The sequence below is a fragment of the Pelobates fuscus genome, chromosome 2 (genome assembly GCF_036172605.1).
Source record: "Pelobates fuscus isolate aPelFus1 chromosome 2, aPelFus1.pri, whole genome shotgun sequence".
NCBI classification, from domain to species: domain Eukaryota; kingdom Metazoa; phylum Chordata; class Amphibia; order Anura; family Pelobatidae; genus Pelobates; species Pelobates fuscus.
This window is the reverse complement of record NC_086318.1, coordinates 212,448,721-212,463,136: the sequence shown is the minus strand read 5'-3', so window position 1 is coordinate 212,463,136 and position 14,416 is coordinate 212,448,721. Positions and strand designations below refer to the sequence as shown.

Below are 14,416 nucleotides of genomic sequence, written 5' to 3'. Positions count from 1 at the left end.
GAAAAAGCAAAAGCTCCCACTAGGCTAATGATTAAAACATATATCCCTAGGATCCTGCAGTAAAAGACAAATGAAAGGAGCAATATGATTGGCTGGAAAAGCCAAACAAATGACTGTTCCTTGCAGCTACATGTAGATTTATTTAATTCCTTCACTAAAGTGGCAAATCCATCCATCTTAGGATAAGGTACAATCATGGCATTTATTTTTTAGGGAAAAGTTCTTGAGGGGTATGGCATGAAATCTCCTTTTTCTAAATTGCATCTCCAACATAGAGTCACATAGAATATAAAAAATACACACAGTGCCAGGTGTAGACGTGATAACCCCTAGGCCAGCTGGTGTTTTTAGTGCAGCGCTGTACAGTAAGATATATAACTCACCCTTCAGAACTTGGGGTAATTGGAATCAAACATAAAAGGGAAAAAAATAGGAGTATATAGTATAATACTGTTACACAATAGTTTAAAGTATAATAATAGAGGTGAGTGGTGACACACTCACATGGTAGAGAGCCTTTAGGCATAGGCTCTAAACTTTATAGCTTTACAGTAGAGAAGAGCCCATAATTGAGCTTGATTTCATATTTTAACTTCCAATGTGTTTCTTGGAGAGCTGTGTGATATGCATATGTTCCTTTCTTAAAAAGTCAAAAATAGTATACCTTTTGAATTACAAGTTTATTCCTTGAGCATTGATCTAATTTTACTTTTATGACTGCAAGAAACTGAAATAGCATGGTCTCCTATATGGCATTGTAGCTTCACAGAATAGTGTCAAAGGCATACAATGGGGGTATCATTGTACTCAGCAGATGTAGCTGAAGACAATACGATGTTCTGTGGAGGAATAGCACACACCAGATTTGTGAAATACACGTTACAAAAACCTTGTTATATGTGTATATGCCAAAATAGAGCAAAAAAACTAAATTTTACTCCAATATTTAGCAGAGATTGGCAGTGAAATGGCTATGCAAAAAGTGTCAAAATAAACTTAGGTTAATAGCCTATGATGTCTACTTTATATAAATATATACTTTTGTGTTGCAATTTTGTTTTCTGTAAAGGGTATTAAACTTCCACGACAAACATACCAACTTCTTGACTTTATCAGTCCTTGTAGTTTGTGACCTGTAACTTTTAAAATAAACTGGAATCCTACACATATTATGTACTCTGTAAATCAAGATACATAAATAATTGATTTTGCATTACTTTTCCTAAGCTGGACATATTATGAACACGTTATGTTTATGGCAAAACTTGGGGAGGGGGGGGGGAGTTATTATTTTAGTTTTTTTTATTATTCTCCTTTTTTTTTTATAAATTAGAATTTATACATGTATATGTCACATTACAATATGTATTGGTTCAATAAATGACAGAGATGCAAATTGCAGTTGAACACAAACAGCAAAAAATTCAAAAAAATGCTTATGTCCTTAAAGGTAAGACAAGCTTCTGAAGCTGTGTCCTTGAGGGGTTAATGTCATGGATGAACTTGCCCCAAAAATCCTTGCATATTGTTGGTGTAATTTGCTTTCATAGTGTCTCCATTTACTACACCTAATATACATGCATTCGTACAGTCTCATGCTTATGTTGATGAATCAATATTATAATCTTCTGGATTACTTTGTCTCTTGAAATGTTTACTGCTATTGATGAGTAAAACTTGCTGTCGTAGGTCATTGTCTAAATTCCCCAGGGGGGGGGAGTTATTATTTTAGTTTTTTTATTATACTCCATTTTTTTTTATAAATTAGAATTTATACATGTATATGTCACATTACAATAAGTATTGGTTCAATAAATGACAGAGATGCAAATTGCAGTTGAACACAAACAGCAAAAAATTCAAAAAAATGCTTATGTCCTTAAAGGTAAGACACGCTTCTGAAGCTGTGTCCTTGAGGGGTTAATGTCATGGATGAACTTGCCCCAAAAATCCTTGCATATTGTTGGTGTAATTTGCTTTCATAGTGTCTCCATTTACTACACCTAATATACATGCATTCGTACAGTCTCATGCTTATGTTGATGAATCAATACTATAATCTTCTGGATTACTTTGTCTCTTGAAATGTTTACTGCTATTGATGAGTAAAACTTGCTGTCGTAGGTCATTGTCTAAATTCCCCAGTCCTCCATTGGTTTTCTTTCCTGGTAAATAGGACAAAATGTCTGATAAAGACACATTTTCACATTGAATAGAACATATTTCTAAAAATGTTAGCATTAGCTTTTCAAGAGTTCAGAAAGAGAAAAACCATTCACGTTACGAAATAAATCAATGGAATGCTGTGCTAGGACTAAAGGAAAATTAACTTTATTTTTGATTGACAAAAGTTAAGACTGTTGCTACTAAAATGATGTACGTAAGTCCAATGTGCAACTGAGCAGACCATGTTGTTTTACTCACCACCACCTGACAGCTTCTCAAACTAGGGGTCTGTGCTGGCAACTTTATAATGTTCGCTAGTCAAACAGCATGTCCATTCTGGAGGTTTGAACTTGGGTTATGAAGTTATTTCACTGATAAAATAGTGACAATGTCTTGTTTTGTCATGAACTAAGTACGGGCCCATTATGAGGATTCCATATATTGTTATCACATATAATAAGTCACACCCTAATGAGTGGGTATCTCTGATCAGAGCAGTGGGTCATGCTCAGTGTACAATGACATGCATCTACAGAATTGTATGCTATGTTATCGTCATACTATATTAATTTTTCATATATTTTGTGTTTAACAAAATTTAAAACGGTTTACAGGTTCTTCAAACACGCACACACTTGTATCATGTCAACAAAAAGTCATTTGTAAGTAATGTTACAGAAATGTTGGACAAATATTGTTCCCTTTTATAGGATTTCTGAAATTTCTCTAGAAGTGGCAGAACAAGGAACTTCTTTTACCATGAGTCCAAAAGCTTATTTGATCGAGAAATGTGAATGCCCTCCAGCATATTCTGGTCTTTCATGTGAGGTATCTGTATAATTCATAAACCTTCTACTCATCCTTCTAAAACATGACAAGTGACAATAAATGAGAGAGATTTACTAAGTAGCGCAATTTAATCTGAAATTTCTATTATAAATTTATATGAATTAATTACTAAATTAACATTTGATTATATATTAGCAAAATGTACATTGTGTTCCATACTTGTGTATAAAATAAATTACATAAATTGTGTTAAAAAGATTTTTTAACATATTTTGTGGAACATATTACATGTTCATGCATTTATTTGTGTACAGACATAAAATCCTTTATTTTGTAGGTGTTACGTGAAAAATATTTTAGGGTCATCTTGTTTGTTATTTATGTCAAAATTGGTTCTCTTTAAAATCAGCGATGTAGAACTGCACTCAATCCCTATAAACAAAATTAATCTGGGTGAAACCAGACCTGGTCTCAGTACCAAGAAACCAGATGTTTGATGAAACAAATGTAGAAAGGCACACCAAATTCAAAAAAGGCAATTTATTAACCCAAAGCCAAATCACAATGTTTCGACCTACATGATCTTAGTTAAGCTTCACAAAGACCATGTAGGTTGAAACGCTGTGATTTGGCTGTGAGTTTAATAAATTGTGATTTTTGAATTTGGAGTGCCTGGGCCTTTCTACATTTGTTTAATCAAAATTGGTTCTCTTTTGAAATGAAACTTCTTTACTTGAGATCTGAATATATAGCTTATATATATAGCTAACACGTTTTTTTTTTTTTGTTTGTTTGTTTGTTTTTTAATTGTTATGGGTAAAATACATATATTAAAGTACATTTTGATAAACTAGAGTTGGGCCTAGAAAAAAAAAATCATCCTTTTAATTTTTTTATAATTATTACATGAATATGTCAGGATTTTATCATAGTTTAGAAAAACAAAATGCTAAAATTTAAGGTAGACTAGGATCTCTGCCTGTTCAAGGCTCAATCAAACATTTGTTTGTACTCTCTTTCAGACATGTTCTCCAGGATTCTACAGAATTGCTCCGCCAAACCCCGGCAGACGCCCTGGCCCTGCACTTGGGACCTGTGTGCCTTGTGAGTGCAATGGACACAGTGACATGTGTGATGCTCAGACTTCTGTTTGTCAGGTATGATTGTATAATGAAGTAAACAGTATATATATATATATAATATCTATCGACATTTTTTGAACAAAATATGTTACCACAATAAAAGAATTACTGGAAACAAAGACCTATGAGTGCTCCTATTACTCCTTGTATAAATACTGTATGCTGGGAATGCACCTGGGCTAGAATTGGTTAATCTACAATGCTGGAGGGTGAGTGCCAAGAAAATCCGGTATATATATATATATATATATATATATATATATATATATATATATATATAAAACATGTTTATAAAAATTTACCTAACAGAGATATACTTCTCTGCTACAGTCATAGTGTGCAGGGACTTCCATGCAATCTGTAATAAGTAGCCTGACAGATTGGATGCTTCTGTAGACCATTTCTCTTCTCATCTTAATCCTGTAGAACTTTGCTGCTTTTAGAGAGACATGAGCTTATGCAATACTTTTTACTCATCCAAGATTAAAAATGGCAGTGTAATTAAGATGGGTAATATTAATGAGTAGATCCAGGGACTTGAAATCTAAGAACACATTTTCTGGTACCTTTCTTGGTAAAATACTATATTATATAGTTGGTAGTTGGCATGTATTTATATTGCATGTTTTTATACCATGCAGAAATGCATGCCATGGATATGTTCTAAAAAATGATTACAATATTTTTCTAGAATCAATTTACTGCAATGTATAAAATAGGAAACTGTGATAAACCTGATAATATAATGAGTGTACCTCATCCTTCTGCTCTCTGCCTACTAGAAAGCAAACTATCGCCATCATTTAACTTAAGGTCTCATCAGAAAGCTCATAAGTACATAGCCTTTATGAGGAAAATGCAGTAGTATTGCTCTTACAGAGATAAAATGAGTCCCAGATGATTACAGATCAATAAAACGTTTACAAAGAACGGAATCTGCCTGAAGCTTATATTTACTATAATGTTGGAGTAGAGAACACTGCAGTATATTAAAAGGTGCTAACCCCTAATATATTTCTCACTGAAGGTTCTTTTAAGAATATGAATTCACACTCTAGAATATAAATGTGGTACTTTCATAAAGGAAAAGAATTATATGACATTTAGTGTTAAAAATTCCAATTTTTAGAAGTTCAAATATTAAAGAGACTTTTTGCTGAAAACACTATGATAATTTGATAACTAAGGTGATAAATGTTTCATCTCCTATTTTAGCCTAAATTTTGCAATGTGTTAGTAAGCTGACTGTTGAGTGATTAAAGGAACACTGTGGCTTTAGGAATACAAACCTTGCCCATGTTCTTAGTTTTTACATATCTTCCCCTGTATGGCAATAAAATAAATTATATAAAAGTTTGAATTTCATTATTACCTTGGCGCTGCCACCTTTCTGTCTCCCACAACTTAATCAAGAATGCATGGTCACCTCTGCAATTATCATATCCAATGCTCCTTATATGGACCTGATCTGCATGTGTGGCAAGGCAACGTACACATCCAAGCATCCCCATAGGAACACATTGTATTCAATGCTAAAGGGCAGATAATTAAAGTCAATTCAGGTTTCCTTTAAAAAAAAAAAAAAAAAAATACATTGCACTAATGTGATATATAATAGAGTACAATATTGCTTCTAAAGATAAATATAGCCACATATAATGAAATAATGATGAATACTGTGGGGGCGTGGCTGGAACCAGAGACGCATGGTAACCTGTTAGCGGAGCTCTGCAATGCTAGGCTCTAAAACAGTGCTACATGCTGGCTACACAACAACAACTGACCTACAATTGTGCTCAGAGATGACTCTGTACTGTAGAAGGAAGCCTGCAGAGGCAAAAGATAAATCAGCGTTCGCACGTCGAAACCCAAGCTGAGTACCCAGGCACTCTAAGATGGTGCAGAGAAAGAAGGAGACTTCATGGTAGGCCTGCAGAACATAAATGACCCACAACTCAAAAGAGCAATGTTACAGTCTCTATTAGATGAGATGGATACAAAGCTACAAAATACCATCCACCCAACAGTGAGTGAAATGAGAAAAGAACTCTAGGAACTGGGCTCTCGCACCTCACACCTGAAAGACACAATAGATGACTTCACCACTGTCCACAATAGTCTGGTAGATGAAGGAGAAACCTTGGAGACCCAGCTGGAGAAGTTTAAAACAAAACATGGAGGACAGATTGCACTGTATTAATCTAAGGCTAAAGGGAATTCCTGAGGATGTTTCTCGTGCCAACCAATACCTGCTTGAATTCTTCCATAAGCTCCTTCTGTGACATGTACTTACCTCCCTCCGTGCAGCGCTCCTCCTGCCGCGCGGTCGAGCCGATCCACGTGAATGCGCGGCTGGACCTCCTTCTTTAGTGTATAGGTGTGACGCTTGCTCTTAAAGTGACCACGGCATCATTGCAATCCTAATCTATTTTGAATTGCAATGATGACGTGGACCAATCAATATACAGGTAAGCCTATTTAAGTCTTGCTTCGGCCCATATTCTTTGTCCTGTCGTTGTTTCTGTTTAGTGCTCTTTGTGATTTCCTGAGTTTGACCTCGGTTTCGTATTTGACTCCTGATTTCTGGTATCCTGACCCTGGCTTCATATTTGACTCCTGATTTCTGGTATCTTGACCCTGGCTTTGTCTTGAATCTGATTATTTCTGTTATTCCTGTCCTCGATTTTTCTTGACCATATGTTAAGCCTGGCCATTGTAAGGCTTAGTAATATGTCTTTCAGATCCACCTTTTGTGGGTTTCCTGTGACACCTTCTAGACATTCACACTGACATGCTAATGCTAGATACGGTCCACACAGTTGCCAGACCCAAACATCTCCTAAGCTTGATGCCTAGGGACATCTTGACCTGGCTCCACTACTTTCATATCAAATAACAACTCCTCAACTCAATTGGCAATAGAACTTACTGGATCAGTACAAATATAGACACATTATTGCAGATCTGTCAGCCAAGAGCCTGTGGTGAAGAAGGACTTTCCATGACCACACCACAGTGCTTAGACAACACCACGTCCCATACCACTAGGCCTTTCAAGCAAAATGGCTCAGATCCAAAGGTGGCAAAGTAACCACCATCACATTGATGAAGGAAAGCCACACACACACTTACTTAAATTGCACACTAAACGTCATGATCCACAATGCACAAATAACATGCTAACATGCTAAGGTCTTAGCCAACAGACTTTGGGAAAAACAAACCCTGTCCAGAACCAGTACATAATGTCCGCATCCAGCCAAAAATTCATACTACCGACACAAATTTGTAATACATTTGCTAAATATTATAGTTCCCTTTACAATCTCAAGAACAATCCAGAGGTTCCTTAACTGTCAAGGGATACAAAAAATAAATAATTAGAGAAACTATCCATACTCACACTCCCAAGTAAAAAGCTTGTTTAAACCAATATTGGAAGGAGAAGAACGTACGTCTATCAAGACCTTGCCCAAAGGGAAATCTCAAGTCACAGACGGAGATCTACCACACCATGGTACAATCCTCACTAGTTTCACACCTAACTAAAATTTTCAACTATGCGAGCTCTATCGGTATCCTTCCTTGCAAAATTATTATGGCAGACTAAACTCAGGATTTAAAACAGACCCATTTCTTACCACTAATGGTAAGCGACAGAGATGCCCCCTGTCTCCTCTCTTATATGGTTTGTCTGAAATGATCAACTTGGGTCAGAGAGTGAGGATTCCCGAACATGAAGGCCTACTTTTAAGCAGCGCAACTCACTAACATCATCACAGCAGGTTCTACAGAATACATTTCACAATGTATCAAAATAGATTCACAATGGTCCCAATCTCCTACTCTATTCAGAACATTATGTCAACTCAAAGAAGATAGAAAACTTCCAATGACAACCCTAACCTCTACTCATTTCACACTTCACACGTGAGACTTGCACAGACAAAGACTGTGCAACCTCAAATCCAGGTCACAGGCAACCTCCTTAAGCTCCCTTCATGCGAAGAACAAAACCTTCAATCAATGTATTTGGAAACAACATGGCATCACGCACCTCTACCACCTTTACACTGAACAAGGCCTACATACATATCTAGACATACAAACCACACATAACGTTCCTTCCAGCACTATGTTTTCTTATGTTTAACTTAAAACCATGCTCTTGGAAGTTGATACCTCATTTACACCCTTCGAAAAACTGTGCTTGCACTTATCCCCGACACAAAAACATCTTTCTTTATGCTATTTGAGCATCAACTGAGACCCACTGGAGCCATCCTGGGGGCTCATGAAAGAATATAACAGGGATTTGGGGCATGAATTATCAACAGAGGAATGGAGCCAAGCTTTTAACGCCCAAAACAGCCTTTCCACCTGTGCCTCCCACCTCGAAAGCACACGTAAAATAATGAACGAGTGGTACTTGGTGCCAACCAGATTAGCATGTATATACCCCAACACTAGTAACATTTGCTGGAGATGTGATTGAGAAGAAGGGACCATGCTTCATGTCTAGTGGACATGCCAACCATCACAACATTCTGGAATATGGTAGTCCAATTGCTTACAGACACAACTGATTTCCATAGCAATTTCCAAATAGAATTGTACTTGCTGTACATCTTACCAAAAGACCTTCATAAACTAGTGCTGAAACTTATATACCTGATCTTCAGCTCAGCAATTTTACTTAGGGAGGAAATGGAATACTTCCCTTAAACCCATCTTCCAAGAAATAAATAATTTAGTTACAACCACTATAAATTATGAAGCAATCATCTGGAATCAAATCCAAGTATGCAAAGAAACTCGAGAAGCGAGGGTGATTTGGTCAGGCCTTCTAGCGAACTGAATAAAAGTGACCAATCAATAGTAGGAAAACAAAATAAAAAAACTCCACTGAATGGGATTACATTTAGAGTTGAGTTCTACCTAATAGACCCCTTCCACAAACTAGACCCCTCCCATGATTACACTGAATCTGTACCCGCTACAGACTCCCACTTGTTTTGTTTTTTCTATAGGGGTGCTTACCCCTAAGTTCCATCATACTATTGGACAAGACCATTTGACTGTGTAATTTTTTTTACATTATTTGCAAATAAAAAAAATATATGATGTCCATCAATGCACACCACACCACAAAATGTTACATGTTTATTCCTGGTGCAGTTACTCTGTGTACATTTACATGGAGATGTTAGAATTGTCAATTATACAAGGTTACTATGTAACTTCATTGTTTATACTGCATATTGTAAAAACTTGCTTCATGTGGCACTCAATAAACTTTAAGCTGAAAAACAAAATGGTGATACATTCTAGTTAACAGTTTGTTTGTGGCAAAACACACAACAACAAAAAGCATATATGGTATGTATGTAGGTATAATAACCTTCTTGACCATTTCAAATATATATTTCCCGTTGACCCATTCACTTTATAAAAACAGTCTTAAAAAGGTATCTAAAGATTTGATATCTCCAAAATGTAAAGACTACATTAACCCACACCCTATTACGCAGGTCTTATGCAAACAGAGGGAACACCTAAGCAAGTTCCTAATTGATAAAAGCTACCTGCCTTCCTCCCCCTTCTTAATTTTCTTGTCACCCTCTTCACAACTTTGATAATGACACCATGAAGCTAAGAAATATTAGATTGTGGTTATACAGCAATGCAGCAATTTCCCATACCAGCTGCAGTAAATTACTTTACAACTTTAGCGAATAATCAACATGTATTTTTTGTTTATTCTGACAAATATTTCACCCTGCATTGTGCAAGCTAATTACATAGTCACTGCAATTCCAGTTTTAGGGGGGCTGTATTACACTAAATGAAGCATGGCTGTGTTAGTCAGTGGAAAACACCAAAATACTCCTTACAATTTGCATAATAGGCTTTTGTTACTCATGGCCACCAAATGAACATACTTGAACATTAGGGAACTGTGTCACAAACTCTGATAGAAACATGTTTCTATACTTTCTACTCACTCATAAATTTTTCTTTCTCAAGGCATGCAAGCACAACACAGCAGGGGATCACTGTGAAACATGTGCATCAGGATTTTATGGAACGGTCAGAGGTTCTCCAGATGATTGTAAGGCATGTGCTTGTCCCTTACAAATTCCCAGCAACAAGTAAGTTGAACAAAAATTCCATTCCGACAGCATCACTTAGACTTAGATTTAAACAACAATTGTGACTCTCAGGTAATTAGGTATGGCTGATCTCTAACAACTGGGGAGTGGGGCTAGTAGACAAATTCCATCACATGTTCATGATCATGTGTCATTGATTTGTGAATCGTCTCCCTTAGTATGAAATAGGAAGTTAAGAGATATTGTGTCTACTTTTTCAAGAGAGTTTATGGTGTGGTCAGTCTCTTCTGTAGTTATCATAAACATATACACTGATCAGCAGCAACATTGACACCACTGACATGTAAAGTGAATAACATTGATTATATCGGTACAATGGCACCTGTTAAGGGTGGGATATATTAGGCAGCATGTGAACAGTCAGCTCTTGAATTTCATGTTGTTGGAAAAATAGACAAGTAAAAAGGTCTGAGTGACTTTGGCAAGGACCAAATAGTGATGGCTAGATGACTGGGGGAGAGCATCTCCAAAATCGTACCTACCAAAAGTGGTGCAAGGAAGGAGAACTGGTGAACTAGCGTTTCGGGTCATGGGCACCCAAGGCTCATTGATGCACATTGGAAGTGAAGTGTTATAACTGGTCTGTGTTTATTTTGTTGAATAAGACTCTTATATATATAGATATTTCTTCTTGGGTCAAAGGCTCGCGGAATTAATATATGCCCATATTAATGAAAAGCACTAATACGCAATCTGACATTCTTTATAAAAAATATGCATTTATTCTACTTCAACAGCAAACAATATTATACTTAACAGATGGTATTTCTTAACAACGTTACAGAGAGTGAGAGATCTTTAGTAGTCGTCTTTTGTATCAGCAACTCAGATACACATCAGGAGAGCGGATCATAGAAGGAAGAGAACTTGGTCCTTTGTCCTCTGCCCTTTATTGCCAAAATTACATCATAACGTTTAATTTAGACTCTAGCCACATAAGGAAACTCCCCATATAAGGACCTTCCCCAAATCTCTCTATACAGCACATTCCAGAGACCTTGTGGTACAGAATAGCAAACACCATCTGTTCTTTTTAACCCATTAGACAGCCACACCTTAATATGTATTTGAATAGGAACATAAAGAAAATGCCATAATCTACTTGAAGGCTAGCCAGTCTGGTGTGATTACACAGAAGAGCTACTGTAGCTCAAAATACTGAGACATTTAATTCTGGCCATAATAGAAAGATGTCAGAATACACAGATCATTGCAGTTTGCTGCATATAGGGTTGCATAGCAACAGACCAATCAGAGTGCACAAGATGACCCCTGTTGAAAGCACCTTCAATGTGGATTTGAGCAATGGAAGAAGGCTATGTGGTCTGATGAATCACATTTTCTTTTAGATCAGATGGACGGCCTGATGCATGTGTGTAATTTACCTGGGGAAGATATGGCAGCAGGATGCACTATGGGAAGAAGGCAGGCCAGTGGAGGCATTATGCTCTGGGCAATGTCCTGGCATTCATTTGGATGTTACTTTGACATGTACCACCTACCTAGAGATTGATGCAGACTATGTATACCCCCTATGGCAGTGGTGTTCCCTGATCGCATTGGCCGCTTTCAGCAGGATAATGCACCCTGCCATGCTTGAACAATTGTTCTGGAGTGGTTTGAGGAACATGATGGTTCAATTTGTTGCTTTGGCCTCTGTATTCCCAAATTCTCAATCTGATTGAGCATCTGTGGATGTGCTGGGACAACAAATCCAATCCATGGAAGATCCCACCTCACAACTTGCAAACCTTAAATGATCTGCTACTAATGTCTTGGTGCCAGATAACACAGAACATGTTCAGAGGTCTTGTTCCATGCCTCGGTGCATAGAAGCTGTTTTGGCAGCTGCTACACCATATTATGCAGGTGGTTTTAATGTTCCTTCACATATATTATCTTTGTGAAGTGACTTATGCAATCAAACATCCAACAGGTAGACTTAGCAACATTTCTGTACCACAGTCTTGACAAATATATTGTTGTTTTGAAATAGATCACTGAGTTAATGGATTGTGAATTTCCTTCTATCATTTTAATGAGCAGAGAAAGTAGGGCTAGGATGTGTAAAATGTTTATAATCTTAAGAATAGCAAAACTGTTGTGAATCAAGATTATTAGAGCTAAAGCTCATTTTGTATCACAATGGAAAGGGAAGAATAAGAAATGGAGAGCTTGAAGCATGTTACTGTAAAATGTGTAGAAAAGGCATGAAGAGGGAGGGAGAAGAAATAGTTCCTAATGATGGGAGACAAGAGAATAAAACAGGGCAAGAGGTGTGAATGATGTTATCATATGAGAATGTTAAAAATTCTTGGCTGTGCAAGTGTTAGTCACGTGGTGCCTGGACAGCGCTTGCTAGTCAGGCACCATATTAAATAGTAAGTATACAAATAAGGCCACTAGGAATCAATATGACCCCCATATTACTATAAGGGAGGTTTATAGCCTCCCTTATTCCCCAACTGCCAATGGTTGTGAAATAATATAAGTATTAACCAGCAATTGAAAGACCAGTCAGTAGAAATGCCTCATCTCATAGGGATTGGGCATGTAAAATAAATGGAGAATCTAGTCCTGCAGAACCCAAGTATGAGCATCAGGTGGGGGACTTAAAATAAATGAATGGGAAAAGGAAGAACCTCTGTCCACACCTTTCCAAACACATGGCCAGTGGATGAGGGTGATTAAAAAACAAAACAAAAAAAAACTGTCATGGTCTTAAGCAGGTCAGATAAGAGACTTTTGCCAGTGTTAACATTTTTTTTTTTTTTTATTGGTAACTTTAGACATGGTTACGTAGAAGGAAACATATAAGTGAAATTATAGGTAGTAGGAAATAAAAGAACTTATAAGGGAAATTAAAGGCAATAGATAGAAGGAGAAATAACAAAAATAGAGAGTTTAGGCAATACTCCCAAAGCAGGTTATTAACAGGATATAATTTTATAGTAAGAAAACCTATAGATGAAAGTATAGGTTATTTAGAGAGACAAGTAAAACAGTAAGGTCAAGTAAAATAGACATTTAGAGAATCACCACCCCGTATTTAGAAGGAGCACCGTTAATGCAGGTAAATTACTCTTTGCAATATTGGTTAGTAGCATAGTTCAGGTAGTTATAAAGCAGATTGGTAACATAAAGCAGGTTGGTAGCATAGTTCAGGTTGGTATAAAGCAGCTTGGTAACAAAGCAGGTTGGTTGTGTAGATCAGGTTGGTATAAAGAAGCTTGGTAGTGTAGATCAGGTTGGCATTCAACCGGCTAGTAATAAAGTAGGTACGTTTATAGGAGCCAGGAACAAAAGTCTTTCAGGTAGACCATCAACTTCATTGGCCCAGTATTGAGCTGGGTGTGGCCTTTTGTAGGAGAAGTAGTAAGCCCAGGCAGGTGAGATAGAGTCAAGGAACGTTCAGTCCTAGTGGTTAGGGAGGCCACTTGTGGTGGGAAACTGTAATTGTTATAATGAAACAGAATAAAAGAAAAAATAATTTTGGTTGTCAGGATAGGATCCTGACAAAACCCTTTCAGTGTTCTTCAGGCATGAACTAGCCCCTTGGGTGGACTACAGTGCACCATTTATGATGTCCCTAGTGGTGTTTTCAAGTGGCTGCAAAAGGAATTGAGACAGCGATCATGCCACCTGCCATCATGCCTGATAGAGGTTGCATACTTCTCTCTGAATGATTATCTACAGATAGAAAGACATTGCCACTGTGGTCATCTGCATTCTGTCTAAATGTAGTGTCTAAAAGTCGGAGTTAATAGATTAATCAAATTGTTGTTTATTGTCAGTTAAATGACAAAAGCCTTGAGGACAGAACAATACAATTATTTAGAATATTAGCAATTCATGCTGTACAAAGTATGTCATCCACAGAAAACTCTGAATATTCACATGAACTAAGACGTGTCTAATGTCGCCATTGTACACACAATTTACGAGCATTGTTGTCTTTGTGATTATAGCTCAGTCATATATTCAATGTAATGTGCTAACCTCATCACAATGAATGCAGACAGAATGTGACAGTAGTTTTGTAAATGACAAGTTGATTATAGCATTCTTATACGACTAGACAATAACAAGGTGATCAAATAATACTCGTCTGGAATGAGTAATGCTAGTCATTTGAAAGAAAAAAAA

The 14,416-nt window shown here is 36.9% G+C and overlaps 1 protein-coding gene across 10 annotated transcripts in view; it reads left to right on the top strand.

The window, feature by feature from the left end:
• LAMA2 (laminin subunit alpha 2) overlaps positions 1–14,416 on the top strand; it is a 767,184-nt gene that overhangs the window by 532,031 nt on the left and 220,737 nt on the right. For all 10 annotated transcript variants that reach the window (XM_063443147.1, XM_063443149.1, XM_063443146.1 and 7 more), the window contains 3 exons: positions 2,877–2,994; positions 3,978–4,112; positions 10,125–10,249. In XM_063443147.1, coding sequence (XP_063299217.1) covers positions 2,877–2,994; positions 3,978–4,112; positions 10,125–10,249 — 378 coding nt within the window. The remainder of the gene's footprint in view (positions 1–2,876; positions 2,995–3,977; positions 4,113–10,124; positions 10,250–14,416) is intronic.